The sequence below is a fragment of the Porites lutea genome, chromosome 2, assembly GCF_958299795.1.
Source record: "Porites lutea chromosome 2, jaPorLute2.1, whole genome shotgun sequence".
Lineage (NCBI taxonomy): Eukaryota > Metazoa > Cnidaria > Anthozoa > Scleractinia > Poritidae > Porites > Porites lutea.
This window is the reverse complement of record NC_133202.1, coordinates 15,932,529-15,948,579: the sequence shown is the minus strand read 5'-3', so window position 1 is coordinate 15,948,579 and position 16,051 is coordinate 15,932,529. Positions and strand designations below refer to the sequence as shown.

General features: G+C 38.4%; 1 protein-coding gene across 1 annotated transcript in view; it reads left to right on the top strand.

The window, feature by feature from the left end:
* Positions 1 to 8,519: 8,519 nt before the first annotated feature.
* The window catches only part of LOC140925699 (uncharacterized), a 36,564-nt gene continuing 29,032 nt past the window's right edge, over positions 8,520 to 16,051 (top strand). The window contains exons 1-2 of the mRNA XM_073375598.1: positions 8,520 to 8,673; positions 9,730 to 10,026. Of these exons, the coding sequence (XP_073231699.1) occupies positions 8,658 to 8,673; positions 9,730 to 10,026 (313 nt within the window). The 5' untranslated portion in view covers positions 8,520 to 8,657. The remainder of the gene's footprint in view (positions 8,674 to 9,729; positions 10,027 to 16,051) is intronic.

Below are 16,051 nucleotides of genomic sequence, written 5' to 3'. Positions count from 1 at the left end.
CGAGGCATCGTTTTTTGAAGTGACAACTTCAAGAAGTTGCGAGGACGTCAATGGGTTTCATAATGTTACGTTTGGCCCAAGTGGTAAGGCAATAATATCCTGATCAGTAGTTCGGTAAGATTCCTGGTTTCAACCTCTGAAAGCTTTCTCGGCTTACGGGAGTTTTTCCCCCGTTTGTCGGCCATTTTTTCAAGCGGGCGCGGGAACCTGAAGTAAAATTACGTCACGTTGTTTACGAAGTTTGATTGGTCAGTTGTCTCTTCTTCTCGTTCCAAATATGGTGCTTTTGAAAATGAATAATCACGACCATCGGACAAAGCAAACATATGAGAGTTACACGTTTCAACCCCTTATGAGTTTCTGATATAGGAGAATACTGAATAGCAACATTTCACAGGCAGAAACGTTGAAAAAACGTTTTTATTTTTCTGTATTCCTACCAACCAAGAGAGGGCTCAGTCCACCCACACGCTACAACAGTGTCTAGAGAACTGTTCACTGAGTGCATTAACATTGCAATATTGATTGATATATTTGAAAGGATTTAAATCCTTCTTTCCTTTTGTTTTAAATAGTGAAAGAATTTTCTTTGATTTTTCAGAGTAAATAAGTTTTGCATAAAGAATTGGCGCTGATGCAGGGTCTATTCTTGTTTTCTTCTTTCCTTTTTTATCAGTATATTCTTCCTGTTTGTAATAAAATGGTGAAGATAGAGATGATGCTAGATCCGGTCCATATTCACTCTCTAAATATTGCTGAGAGGTAGTTGTTATATTATTAATAACATCAAAAAATGCTTTTTCTTTATTACTAGGTTCACTATCTTTAGACCAAAGACACACTGGTATACTATAACCTACTAACTTATTTGTTTCTTGGTTTTTCTTTTCATTTACACCAAAAGAGAAAAGAACTGGTGTTTCGATTACAAGTGGACCTTTCTTTCCGTTTTGATATTTAACTTCAATTGGACTACGTTTGTATTTGATTTTACTATCTTTTACTTTGTACTCTTTAGGTTCTTTAAAGATAATATTCTCTGGAGTAAGATTTTCGTAACTTGACAACTGCATTTTATTAATATTTAGTTAATCTTTAAATCATAAATCAATTTTATTTTTTAGGCCAGAGAAGATTAACACTCCAATAGTTTGATGATTCTGGATTATTATAAGTTAACTCCCCCTGTTTATTTTTAATCTTTGTAGCTCTAGAAAGATATTTATCTCGTCGATCTTTATCTTTGTGAATAGTGTAGTCTGGATATTTTGGTGAACCAAAGTGAACTTTCTTTCCACCTGGAAGTGTTGCCATGTATTTGTTATTTTTTCGGGTTGAATAATCAAGCGATTCAGCACCAAGCTTTTTAGCATTTCTGGTTAATCTCTTAAACTCTGATCCTGTAACAACATATTTTTCTTTTGGAATATAATCTGGATCCTCATCATGTTTATAACCATCATCAACTATAAAATCCAAATCCTCTTTTGTAGGAGTAGTTTCTCTCGATCTTGGTTCCATTTTTTATTAGTTGATTATATAATAAATTTAGAATAAATAAATAAATGTTTAAATTAAACAAAAATGATAATATTCTATTCATTCTATATATTAGCTTTATAATTATAAGGTAAAACATTAACATTTAGTATTTTATAATTATCTTTTCTATATTTCAAAGCTACTGACTTTTTATTACAACACTCAACTCTAATTTCTGGATTTGGATATTCTTTGAGTAACAAATATAATTTATGATCTTTATCATTTTTAATATATTCCATTTTATCATATATTGATAAACAAGTATTTGCTATATAAACTTTTTTCCCAGGAAAATGAATTGAAAAAATTTTTTGAAAATAATTATCCATTTATTAATTTAATATTTTATTATTTTAAATCATTTTAAAACTTGTAACAAAAAATGTTATAAGTTTAGAAATCATCATCACTATCACTATCACTATCACTATCACTATATTCTTTGATATTAATCTTATCAAAAAAACAACAACCAACTTTATAATCAGTATTAAATCTTGTTCCTTCATAACATAATAATTCCGTTGCATTACTAAACAATCCATCCATTTCTTCCCTTGCATCATAATAACATTCTTTTACATTGATTTTTTTAACTTTATTAAAAATTTCTTTTAAATCAATGTCGCCATATTCCACTGATTTAACTGTTTGTGAGATATTTCTATCAATATCTTTGAATAATTGGTAATCATCTTCACTATCAAATATCAATCCTCCTACTTTGAATGGATTACAAATATTTTTTTGACTTGTTTCTTTGCTTTTCGTTTTAAAACCCATTTCTATTTTGTTATATTTTTTTCTTTAATTCAATTTTTATCTAATCATATAGTAGGGGGGGGGGAGTTGAGAGTGTAGAGTGAGTAGAGAGTGGATACTGCTAAGCACAGTGCTAAGCACATTTAGGAGTGTAGTATAGGAAATGCTGACATCTGCCTCACCTCACTTTTTCATACTGAATCTTCGAACAATGGAGCGATCTTGTGAACGAATGGAGCAATACGAGTGAGCGAAGCGAACGAGTTTTGCGTAATGAGTGAACAAGAGAGCGACATTGTGAGATGAGTCAGTATGAAAAAGTGAGGTGAGGCAGATGGCAGCATTTCCTATACTACTCTTTTGAACCCGCTGAAAAAGCTTGTGTTTCCTGAGAGGTCCGTTAGAGTGAATGACGGAGGCAAAAAACGTAAACGTTAGATTCATTTTTTTCTTGAGGTGTATGTTTTCGTTAAGCGCGGCAATGGTACGGAAGAAATTGCTGGTAGATGACAAAATAACAGCTTCTGCCAACAAATAATTAATCTGTGTCTCTTGGGTGTTATATGTAAGGCTTCGGATTGGAAAGCATTGTCTAGTGAAACATTTTGCGTACTTGAAACATTCAATCTTAGCCAATCTTAGCAGCCTAACAAAATCATGCAACGGAGTAACAAGACATTGAAAGTAGCAATCAAGCCTTTGAATATGTTAATCTTCACTAAAAGTACTTGGAAGGAAAATTTATGGAAATATATATTTTTTTCATTATCATTCTCTTTATGCTGAAAAAAAAATGCCACTATGCCTGCATTATGCTCGATGCTGCGACTATAGCATTATTCCCAAAATTGTGCCGGCGTAATGTATCTAACCCGAATTCAAACTCATCGTTTGCCACGCGGGAGTTTTCGAGACGTGTAGTTCGAGTTTATATATCCCCGTAATTTATATTTACTCGCTGCTTTTCCTCAGATATATACTCCTACCGATAAGAATAAAATTTAAAACCCTGTCCTGCTTTGAAACAAACATTTCCCGACGAGTAATTCTACGAATTTCTACGTACCCACACTGGCAAACCAGCCTCCGATCAGCAAACAAAATTTGTAAGCAAACTTTTACTGAAATCTCTATCCCAGGCTCTGTTCGCTCTTTGAAAGACCTGCAAATAGCGCCTGACCGATGACCAACGTACCACATCGATGAAGATCGCGTGGCCTATTGCGTACTTTTTTTTGGTATAACTACAGATCGGAGTCGTAAATCGAATGTCTGTTAAAACTCTTCATGTTCGACGGATTCTTTCCTTAAGCCTCACAAGACTTCCTGCACAATAAATATTGCTGAGTTTTCTCTTTCTGATTTCACACACGAGAGAGTAAATTAAACTTTTGCAGACGATCGAAAGTCTCTTCACTCGCCGCTGCGTCCCATTAGTAAGTCCGTGGCCGGATCGAGGAAACCAGTTTTCAACTTTCATTCTAAATTTACCATTTAAAAACTATCCGGTATAGGTAGATCGTTGACAGGAGAATATCATTAGAGAGAAATGAAAGCCAGTTGACCACATTAAACGTCACATTTGATCCGTTTGTAGCTACACTGACAACAACGAATATGGCTTAGTGCACTGCTCCTCAATGACCTCGAATTTCTCGACAACGCTGGCATGGAAATACAAAATATGAAGTTTAAAACTTCCAAAATGGACCAAATAGCTCTTCAATACCGATATTATAGCTTTCTCAGGCCCCTCAGGGTCGCCAGACCAGAAATCAAAATGCCGCACATGCGCAGAAGCGTGTCACAGTCCCTTTTAGCTTATCGAGAAGGAGGCTACCAGCCAGCGTTGAAATTCCGTTCATCAAGAGATAAATCCCAGTCAGTGGCAATCCATGGACATGTCTTATTCGCGATTAACACAAAACGTATGTGCTTAAACAATCCCCAGAGTTGCAATACAATTATACATTGGCGTCTATAAATGAACAGATCTTTCGAGACGAGAGACGCACATTCGGCCGCCATTATTTCAAACAACTGAATGACGTGTTGTTATGTATCACGTGGTAAAACCACCTGATATAGGCGCTCTCCTCGCGCGCAGAGGCTCCTGCTGGTTTCCCGCGTAGCTTTGAATACACGCATATTTCTTCCCTGTGTAATTTTCAAGGAAGATAACGATACGGTGGAATTTTTAGAACGATGATTCTTCATACAACCCAAGAAAGGCGAGATCTTAGCTTACAACGTATATTTAGTAGGGCTTTAGTAATATTTCTTTGAGTTGAAATCCTTAAATCTGTGTTCGCCAAATCCTGTTCTGTCGTTTCTACGTAACTAATACTGCGGTTAAGTTATCCCTGGAGTTATGCTAATCTAAGATGGTCTTCAATCAAAAGAAATATTCATTTTTCGATTGCTTAGTCAACTGCATTCAAAAAGTGGGCGGTAATCCCTGGTGAAAAACCTTAGAGGATTCAAGCGACACTCTCCTGGATTATTCCATCTTTCGGAGAGATAGAGAAGATCGCATTGGCGGCGGAGTTCTAGTGGCTGTGAAAGCAGACATCAGAGCTTCGAGCGCTCAGACTTAGAGAGGGAAAATGTCAAGCTAGTTGTTCTCGAGCAAATCAAACATATAGAAATGATAGTTTTCGCTATTTGTTGACGTTGGTTAGCGTTTAAGAGTCCTTCTCACGAAAAAAGAATTTTTTTAAAAATTCGTAGTTTTTTTTCCTTCAAATTTTTTCAGGGCCACAATTAACTAACTACCCGGACTCTGAATTTCATGGTCATTGAAAAACTGTGACATTATCTTCTATAAGCCCAAACTTGAGTAAACATTGAAGGTTTTTAGCGTTTTGGCTGAGTTTGTGCTTTGGGAGTTGTCTATTGTTTCTAGTCTGTCATTATACAGCATTCTTGTTCAGCACGCGTGCAATGACCGCGCTTGGCTGACTTCTGAATGCTCACCGAGATATGGTAATTTTGGTACAGTGAGACAGCCCATCGCGTGATACATAGAGGTTTAACTCACAATTTTTAATCAATTCTCGTGCTTGTGCGTGATACAAATCATCCACCTTGGATAGACGCCGAAGAGCGTCACTTGATCCGGAAGAATTACGCTGCCTTAAAACAATATAGGAAAAATAAAACGCCCGAGCGCAAGCAAATGCGCCGGTCGCTAAGTCATCAAACTAAGTTACTTGTCTGAACGAAACATCGACAGTACTTAGCCAATACCGCGTCTAGTTTTAAAGATAACCCTAAGCTGTTTTGTAATTATGACAGAGCTTTCCTAGGCAGTAGGACTGGCAAATACAAATGCTTGTATGGGCAAACAGATCTAAACGTACATAACTTCGGTTCTTTTGTAACTCATGGCCGCACTAGGCAAAGTAATTCCTTCAACTTAAAAATTCCCTTTTGCAATACTTCCACATTTCAGGCTTCTTACTTTAATAGGATGGTCAAATTATGGAATTTAACTTCTAATTGCGCCTAAAAGCACTTTCTCTAGTATCGACGACTTTCAAAACGTTTTGAAACAAACTTTGACAAGCCTTCTGCAAACAACATTTGACGTGCAACGCCGGTACACTAAGTTACCTGTAAGATCTTGCGCATGCCATCGCTCATAGCGCACACCTAATATTCCCTTTTGATACTCATATATTATGCTGATATATTTGTGTATTTACGGCTTTTTTAAAGATCTTCATTTTTTCCCCTTTTAAGTTTCTCGGGCGGCACCTCACATGGGTCCTTTAGTCCCATTCGTGCTTGCCCCTTTGGTTGTGAATAGCGTTTTTTTCTCTTTGTAAAAGCTTTTAATGTAATTTTGCATAGTAATGAAACCCAATAAAGTTGTTAAAGAAAGTCCTTAGGGATATTCTAAGGATCTTATCAGGATCTTAATAAAGATCTCTTAAAGGATCTTGTACAATCTTTCAAAGATCCTCAAGGTACCTGCAAAGATTCTTAAGGATCCTCAAAGATCTTTTTAAATTCCTACTGCAAGGATCCTCAACGACCTTGCAAAGATCCCTGAGGTCCCTGCAAAGATCCTCAAGCTCTCTGCAAAGATCCTCGAGGTTCCTACAAAGATCCTCAACGTCCCTGTAAAGATCCTTGAGGTCCCTGCAAAGATCCTCAAGGTCTCTGCAAAGATCCTCGAATTCCCTGCAAAGATCCTCAAGGTCCCTGTAAAGATCCTCAAGGTCTCTGCAAAGATCCCCAAATTCCTGCAAAGATCCTCAGGGTCCCTGCAAAGATCCTTGAGTTCCCTGAAAAGATCCTTGAGGTCCCTTCAAAGATTCACAGCGTCCCTGCAAGGATCTTTGAGGGTCCCCTTCAAAGATCCTGCATGATCTTGTAGTACAATGTACAGATCCTAGGGGAATTAAGTACAACAATATTCTAACTAGTATACACTTTACAGTGCACCAAACTCACTTAAGGCCGTCACTTTAGATTTTAAAGACCCCAGTTGAGTTGCCAGTTAAGCAAGAATAAAACTTAGCATACAAGTAAAGGTTACAGCACTAAACATTTGATGTCTTTGAAATATGTTTTATTATCCAAATTACTATTTCCTTGTAAAATATTCTACAGCTGCACAAGTAAAACAACTTTTAATCTCATATTATAAAATTATAGATTTTACTTATAATGTTAAATATTTATTTCAAGCTACCCAATGATCTAGATGTAATGCTTGTTTTACTAATGGTAACTAGTTGTGTCGGACATACTTTGTAAATTTACAGTCTAATCAGATGCCAGATATCTAAATAATTATTAGTAATTTTATTCACTCTTGCTTGAAACCAATTTTTCATCTACGAAGAAATAATTTTTGCTGATGACTTGCAATATTAGGACAAGGCATTCTGAATTGTATGACATTTTTTATAAACCACTGACAGACAGTCACTTTCTGTTCACTAGTAATAATTATTATTGTTCAGAAACTTAATAATCACAAGGACTCATTCTAATGTGAAACTCGTGTCAGAGGTCAATTGTTCCAAGTCCAGTAATATTATACCGATATATACCGATTCATGATGAAGATTTTGTCACATATTCCATACTATAGGTGTGAGTAAAAACAGGGGACGCAAGGTTCCATGCACTGATTCAGTGCGATTTACTCAGCTTTGATCAAAACATTCCCAGTGTCGAGAACATTTTATTCTAAACCATAAGAAACGATCTGATTAAAAGTTGGAATTTTTCGCTATTGCTCTTCACTTTTTACATACAGTTCATTTTATTAGCCGGAAAGTAAGCCCTAGAAATTAGAAGGTTTGATAAATTCACGCTCGCGCGTTCTAGTCATTTTTTATCTAAAGACAATGCTTTAAAACTTTATAGAAGGACATCTGTGAGCAGGGAATACGTCAACACAGAATTTAATCGTCGGCTAATTTCTGTAATCGTCCATCGTCTTGCTTGTTTGTGGAGTGAGTCTTAACCCCTTAAAGAGAGAGAAAGAGTGTCTGGCAAATTGTTTCCAATCAAAGATTTGTGAATGATAAACTCGTGTCTGGCAAACTCTCCAAGTGTTTATAAATATACACAGTTATACTTACCTTATAACTTCATCTGCGCTTAACAAGTGTCTTTTGGTCCATAAATTTCAAAACAGCTGCTCCACGGCATGTCCCTGGTAACACGTAACGTAAAAGAGTATAGAAGTATGACTGTACAATAAGTTTCACAAAATAAAAATCGGTCCCTTCAGGGATTTTCTGTTTTAAGTCATCCTAACTCTGTTTTACTTTGCGGGCGTAAACAATAGAAACGACATCACTACACAACGATTTCATACGGCCCCTGATAAAGCAAAGCGAGATTTTTGTCTGGTTTACTGACTGTATATTTCAACTGTAAGTACTTTTCTATATATACGCTCGAACTACTAGGATGCCTCCTCGGGATTTCGCCTTCTATCCGTCCGGGGGCAATAATAGTCAGTGTAGTCTGTGAACTGTTCGCCTCAACAACAACAACAACAACAAAAAATTGTCTTACGTTAAGAAGTAGCCATTGTAGCCAGGTGGGCGTATGTAGTAGAAGTTCAACTGTAGGAAAATTATTGTACCTGTCTAAATATTCTCGAATTTATCATAAGTTACACCTTATTGCAGCTCTTCTCTCGGTTGCCGTTGTAGTCATTTTATGTTTTCTTCTCATCAGTGACAGAACGTTCTGCTGACAAGGACTTAAATCAAATTTGGGAAGATAATATCACAGGAACAGGGTATTCTGCTGATGGTGAAACATCATCCTCTGGTTCAGGAAAAGAAATTTCGGATTCTGACGATGAGGTACACAAGATGGGTGCTTTCAAAGGTAAGGAAAAATAATTTCTCAACTAAAAGAACTTAAATTAAACTTAAAGAAGACCATCGCCGTTTCAGACGTATTATTGGCACTTACTAAGAGAAACCCTGAAAAAAATCAGGGTTGTACGGGATTCGATAGCGATACCGGTATAGCTGGTACTGGTAAAGTTTGCTCACCTTATATAAACAGCCCCTTAACACAGGTTCGATTTATAAGTACAGAACGTCTTTCAGAAGAATTAGAACCTAGATTTGGAACAAAATTCCTTACTCAATAAAAATGCTCAGATGGAAGATTTACTCATAGATTTCTTGTTGACAGCAGACGAGTCGGCGAGGGAAAGGAGGGAGAGCTTGCTTGTAAGCTAAACGTAAACGGAACTTGAGTCACACAATGCTTGAGAACCTCGCTCAGGTAGCTTCAAGCCATTCGAGGCAAGCTTAAGGAAAAGAGAAAAGAAAATAATATATTAGATCCAAATCTCCTAGTCGCCGTCTAGTGTTTAGTTTTGATACACAATCAACTACCGTGGATATTTGATTAAAATATTTTTTCAATTTTTGCGTGACTACGTTAAGTAAGAAAGGAAAGATTTGAATTTGTCTACCTCATCAATAACTACTGTTTTCTGATGGCATAATAGGCTTTGAAATTTAATTGATATTTAAATTAATGAATAAGGAAATGTCTTAACGCAGATCTTAAAACAGCTAAGATTATGAATTAGAGACGTATACTGGGCTGGTATAAACAAAAAAGCTGATGAATTTGAAAGTGAATACCGGGTGAGTGGTTAAAACTGTAAGCGCCGGACCCACCGATAGAAAATCTCAATCTTAAATGTGGTTGCAATCCTTTCTAAATGAAATTCATTCCTAAATAATGATGGGAACGCGCTGATGAAAAAGATGTCAACAACTTAAACCTATGGCGCGCTAATTGCTGTAACGGCTGTCATACACGCAGGTCACGGAAATAGCAGACAAAAATTACCTCCGCAGCAAATTATCATAGGGTATAGGGATTCACTCTCTTAGCTCATTCTCTCTTGATTTGTTACAGATTATCCCGTCCAGAGGGGCCAAGATCCGAGTCATCAGCTGACAGTGAGTGATATACACGAAAATCGTCTACCGGAACAGATTGGCCTTAAATGGGTAGACCTTGCTAGAGAACTAGGTTTCGTTCAAAGCGTTATTGATATCATCGAAAAGCAAAAATTGTACAGTTATAAGGAATGTTGCGTAGAGCTTCTTGTACGGTGGATGCGTCAGAATGGAACAGAAGCTACTGTTGGGAAATTAAAACAAGCTTTGGAGAAGGTGGAGCTCAAGAACGTGGCTGACAATCTGATCAGCGGTAAGTAAGAGATGACTATTTTTTTTCTTGAATATGTTGCCATATTAGATTCGCAAATTGTGCTCTGATCTTTCCACTGTTGAAGAGAGCCTGGTTCTACATAGAACTGAGTGAGTTGATGAGTGACCTATCAAAGCCGGAAACGTTAGTGAAGTAGGCTTCCTGAATAAGGATTGATCATTATTATTATTATTATTATTCTAGTGTATTGATTACCATAGTAACGATTATGTACTAATACATAGATTTAGCCAGGACTAAAAGCGAAGCTCCCGGTACTAAATTCATAATTTAAATCAAACAATAAACCTGTAATCCTTAAATAAGTTAACTTTAAGGCACATTCATGTGACTTTGAGGCAAAGGCTAAGTGATTTTAGAGAAAAATAATTTGACAGTCCAAGAGTGAAACAAATTTTATATCGAGTTAATAGTCTTATATGTACATCCAAAAATAGCAATCATGTTCGATCACAGTAGATTAGCTTGGAAAACAAATTATTTCCAAACAAAATAACCCAGTCGCCCACCACCTTAATTCTATAAGGAAAATTCATAGTCTCTCCAACCACTCCATTGGAGAGACTATGGATAATTAGTAAAATCCAACTAGTGGTCTATTATCAATGCTGCGTTCTGATAGGTTGAGCTACTACTAGGCTATATGGTATATCCCACTAGTAGCGAAAAGCGCAGCCTGTGTTGTAATTGTTCTTACTAAAAAAGTTGTTAAGATAATCAGTCCCGTCTTGTAGGCTGTCTGGTTGTGTCGCAAACTAGTTGCGCTCGTCTCGTCAGGGTCCGGATAGTAGTAGCCTTGTGAGAGGTCGGGTTGTACGAAGACTGGTCTAGTAATCGGTCGGTATGTGTCGGTTTTCTGTAAATAGTTGTTTTTAGTTTGTTTGTCGCGAGTGGCCAAGCAGTCTAGAAAAGGTATTTTACAATTTTCTTCGATTTCCTTGGTGAACTGTATGTCCGCGTTCTGTCTGTTAAAGTGTTTATGAAAATCGTCAATTGTGTCTTTGTGTACGGCGGTGAACGTGTCGTCAACGTAACGTAACCAAAGAGGTACAGTTCGCGTGTAGGTAGCTAGGGTTTGTTCCTCGATGTTTTGCATGACATCTTCTGCTACAACAACAGAAACTGGAGAGCCCATAGCTGTACCGTGTAAGTGTTTGTAGTGTTTGCCGTTGTACTGAAAGTACGTCGAAGTCAAACAGAGGTTGAGTAGGTCCATAATGTCGTCTGTAGGTAGTGGTAGTTCAACAGTAGAGTTCTTAATAGCGTTCTCAGTACAGTCTAGAGCCAGTTGAAGTGGAATACTGGTGAACAGTGATTTCACATCAAAGGACACTAGTTTATGGTCGTCCGTTATCTGTATTGTCTTAATGGCGTCAATAAAGTTCTCAGTAGACTGTAGTTTGTTTCTAGATTCGTCAGTCAGCGGTTTCAGTACGTTAGTTAGTATTTAGACAGTTGGTAGGTCGGGGACCCACAGAAAGAAACTATGGGTCGCATAGGTATGTTGGGTTTGTGTAGTTTTGGTAGTCCATACAGCTTGGGTGGCTGCGGAACTCTACAGTTTGTTGTTATGTTTGCGTTGCAGTGCGAGTGTCGGGTCTCGTTTAAGTACTTGGTAGGTCTGTTTGTCGTTAACAAGCGAGCCAATTTTGTCGTTGTAGTCTGTCTCGTCCATAACAACAGTCACCCGTCCCTTGTCTGCAGGCAGTATGACTTTGTTCTCGTGTGTTTTCAGTCGTTTAGGTGCATTCTGTTCGGTAATGAGGCTGATTGTAAAGTAGAGGTCACTCTACTTCTGATGTTATCCTTGGTCGATTCTGATAGCTCGTGTTGGCGAGACAGAACGGCCTCAACGCTAGCTACAATAGCCTCAGTTGGTATTTGTTTAGGTGTCACTGAGTGTTTTTTGTTACCCATGGTGCTCCGCTGCTCGCGCTTCGCGCGAGAGAGAGCTCCGCTATTGCCAAAATCAGTGAAACTACATGTACTAAGTGATATTAAAGTATTACAGCACGAATGTAAAAGTACTGATACTAAGTGAAAGTAGATTATGTTTTGTACCAGGTTAAAGATAGTTGTTCAGTTAATAAAGGACATTATGTAGAAAGCAATGAAAGTGTGAGTATCTCCTTGTCTCATGACTACACCACACATTGGCGACGAGGATGAACTTGTAACTGCAGACCAAGCAGACGACGACATTGAACAACAGAACAGGCAGCACAAGCAGAGAATACTACTCCGCCAGACCCGGCAGACGAAGCTGAGCCAGACGAGGCCGAACCAGACGAGGCTGAACCAGACGAAGCTCCACGAGAAATGGAATGCTCATTGCCCACACCCACCGCATTCAACATTGATGCGACTAATCTTTACAGCGAGTGGAAACACTGGAGTAGTGCGTTTGAGATCTACTCGATAGCATCTGACCTAAAGGAAAAGGAGGATGCAGCTCAGAGAGCCACGATGCTGCATTGCCTTGGCCCCGCAGTGCAACGCATTTTCAATACGCTCCCTGGCGAACACAAGAGCCTCGAAGAAGCCAAGACCGCCTTGAATGGGTACTTTGCCCCGAAACGGAACGTGGTAGCAGAACGCTACAAATTCAGGTCGAGAGCCCAGAGGGTTTGCCGTTCAAGGTCCAAAGCCGACCAAAGGAAAGGCAAGAAAGGAAAGGAAAAGAAACCACCTATGAAGGTCCGCAGCTTGAACTCTAAACCTAGTACAGACTGGCTTGAAAACAGCTCAGATGACGAGAGTGAAGTACCTGTACTCTCCCTCAACAATAGTGACAGTTCCATCACAGCGAGGATTTACGAACAACGGATCAAAATGATCGTCGACACCGGTAGTAAGTACGACATAATATCCTCAGAGTTGCATAAGACGCAATTTAAGAACTATGAACTGAGTCAAACTCAAAAGCGTTTTACTGCGTATGGACAAAAAGATCCATTAAAGTGTAAGGGTTACTTTAACACTGCAATTAGGTTAGGTGACAAAACCGTCAGTTCAAAGATTTATGTAATTGAGGGTAATGCAGAATCATTACTTGGAGGAGACTCTAGTTTTAAGGTAGGAATACTTATTAAATTCAGTCGGTCAGAATAGTAATCAAAGAGAGCTGGATTCATTGCTCAAGGAGTACGATGACGTTTTCCAAGGACTAGGGAAAGTTACTGATTTTGAGCATAAAATTACCATTAGAGACCTTTAGCATCAGGTAAACCGCAAACCGCGAACCGCAAACGGCAGTTACGCGTTTGCAGTTTCGCGTTGCGGAGATTTCAAACTTTAGCAAGGCGTTCAGTTCAGTTCAGTTCAGTTCACTTTTATTTAGCCAAAATACAATACAATACAAGAATACATATATAAATTGTAAGGTTGCAAGGGAGCCCAGAAGAAACCAGAAGGCTTTATGAAGCCTGAACTCCCCAGTCTAAAAGAAACAAGCAAAATAAAATGATATTCGCGGAGTGATACGTTAAAAATAGGAAGTTCCAAACAGAGACTGAGTTAAGTTATGAATTCAGTAACAAGATAGAAAAAAAAATTTAACTGTGATTGGAACAGAATACTTTCCATTGTTAGTACGGCAGAAAGCAATATAAAATTGATTTGAACTACGCGTTCATTGTTTAGGGCCGCCATGTTGTTTTCATCAAGTCGAAGTGCATCACTTTAATCGCCCTAAAATCAGCAATAATTCATTGATTCGAGATCAGAAATCCAACAAACACATCGCAAACGGATACAAAAAGCTAGTTCATACCTTTAAACGCGAGGCTGTAAAATTTTTTGTGGCAAAAAACCTTGCCGTAAATCACTTACCGCTGGAAGCCCTTTCTGCGGTTCAAACGTGAACTGCAAACTGCAAACGTGACCGCAAAGCCGTGGTCACGTGACATTTTGCGGTTTGCGGTTTGCCGTTTCCCACGAAAAACCTGATGCTAAAGGTCCCTATTGACCCAGAGGTTAAACCTGTAAGTCAACAGCTAAGACGCATACCTGTCTGAAGCTGTGAAAATTGAAGCTGTGAAAAATGAACTTGAAAAATTTTGAAAATTTTAGGGCAAGATATTATCGAAGAGGTTTCTTAAGCCCGTCCTTGGGTTTTCAAATTAGTGATTGTTCCTAAGAAGTCGGGCGATATAAGGGTATGTTGTGACCTTAGAGAAGTTAATAAGGCTGTAATTAGGGAACGTTATGTTTTACCTAAGATAGACGATACTTTACGTGCTCTGCGCGGCCCTAAGTATTTTGCAAAGATCGATGCCTGGAGCGGAATCTTTCAGCTTACGTTGGCTGAAGAGTCGCGTTACGTTACCACGTTTATTACGCCTCGTGGTTGTTATAGGTTCAAGCGCACTCCCTTCGGTCTCAGTGATGCGAGTGAAGCTTTTCAAAAGATGATGGACAAAATCTTGTTTGGCTTTGAAGGTGTCGGCATTTCCGTCGATGATGTAATTCAGCCAAACCATGACCGAACTTCTAAAGCGCATCCTCAAGGTTTTAGATCGATGTCGACAGTACAACCTCAAGCTCAATCGTAGCAAATGTGAATTTGGAGTGAAACAAATAACGATTTTAGGACACGTTTGTGAAAGAGGAATTGAACCTTATATTGCTCCAGTGATGAGATATGAGATGACACTCGTTCACGTACTGATGTTTATTTCTTTTCTTAACCTTACTTCCATAAACACCGTGAGAACTAAAATAAAGGTAAGAGTATTTTACAAATAAGGTTGTGAAATTACGGACATACATACATTTCATCCCTTAAAACTAACAAGGCGGAAAGGTAAAAACTTAAGATTGACAAATAACGGTAAATGATGTCGTGTGTAAACTTAACTTCGTCTAAAATCTAAAATCTTGATTTTACAATGCAATCAGCGATAAAATCTGTTTAAAGGATACAATTACAAGGCGCTTACTTAAATAAGAAAATGTAGCGTAAATATTTACCTTGGTGATGTCCTTAAAATCACTAGAACAAGGAAAGCTTCTTGGCTTCTTGAAATGGATTGACAAGAACTTGCGTCAACTAACCGCAACAACAAAAAACTTAACCTTTTAACAACAAAATTGCGTGGCGCTTTCGCGTGCGTCGTAGCTTGCGTTAGAAAGAACTTTCTAGTTAAATCTACAAATTGCGTTAGCGTGTGCGTGCAGAAAACAAAGATTTCGGATAAAAAATAAGTTAATTAAACGTGCGGCTAATTGCTGTAGCTACACTGCCACCAAACTATTTATGATTCAAAAAGGGACGTAAGAATCAGGAATACTTTTACTCTGCACATCAAGCGTTGCTATCGGAACTTGTCTTAGACCACGCCTTCCAACAGGAGGACTACCTTTTGCACTGGTCTTTCGATGATATCAGAATTTATGTCGTTCCCCTTCTTCTGAGGATTTCTGGATCCAAGCTTTATCTTTACAGAATGAACGAGACCTTGTTGATCTGTTGAAGTATCCGTGATCTTGCCAAGGGGCCACTCGTTCCGTGGAACTTTTTCTTGAACGATTACGATGTCACCGATTTTTAGATTTCTCTTTGGCTGAAACCATTTTTGTCTTGAATTCAGATTGATGAGGTACTCCTTTCGCCACCTACTCCAAAATTGTTCTGCCAGAAACTGGACCTTTCGCCATCGTTTCCGGGCGTAGATTTCTTCTTTGACAAACTTTCCTGGAGGTGGAAGAAGTGTCTTGTTCTTCATGGTGAGTAAATGATTTGGCGTTAGAGGCTCCAAACTCTTTGGATCGTTCAGGCATTGATAGGTCAAAGGTCGGCTGTTGATTATAGCCATGACTTCATACAAGAAAGTGCGCAGTGAGGACGTGTCGAGTCTTCCCTTGTAATCGTTGAGAACGGAGTTAAGAATGCTTCTTGTAGTCCTGATCTGCCTTTCCCATACTCCTCCCCTGTGACTGGAATAAGGAACATTCATAACGAATTCACAGCGATTGGTTTTCAAATATGATTGGATCTTGTCGT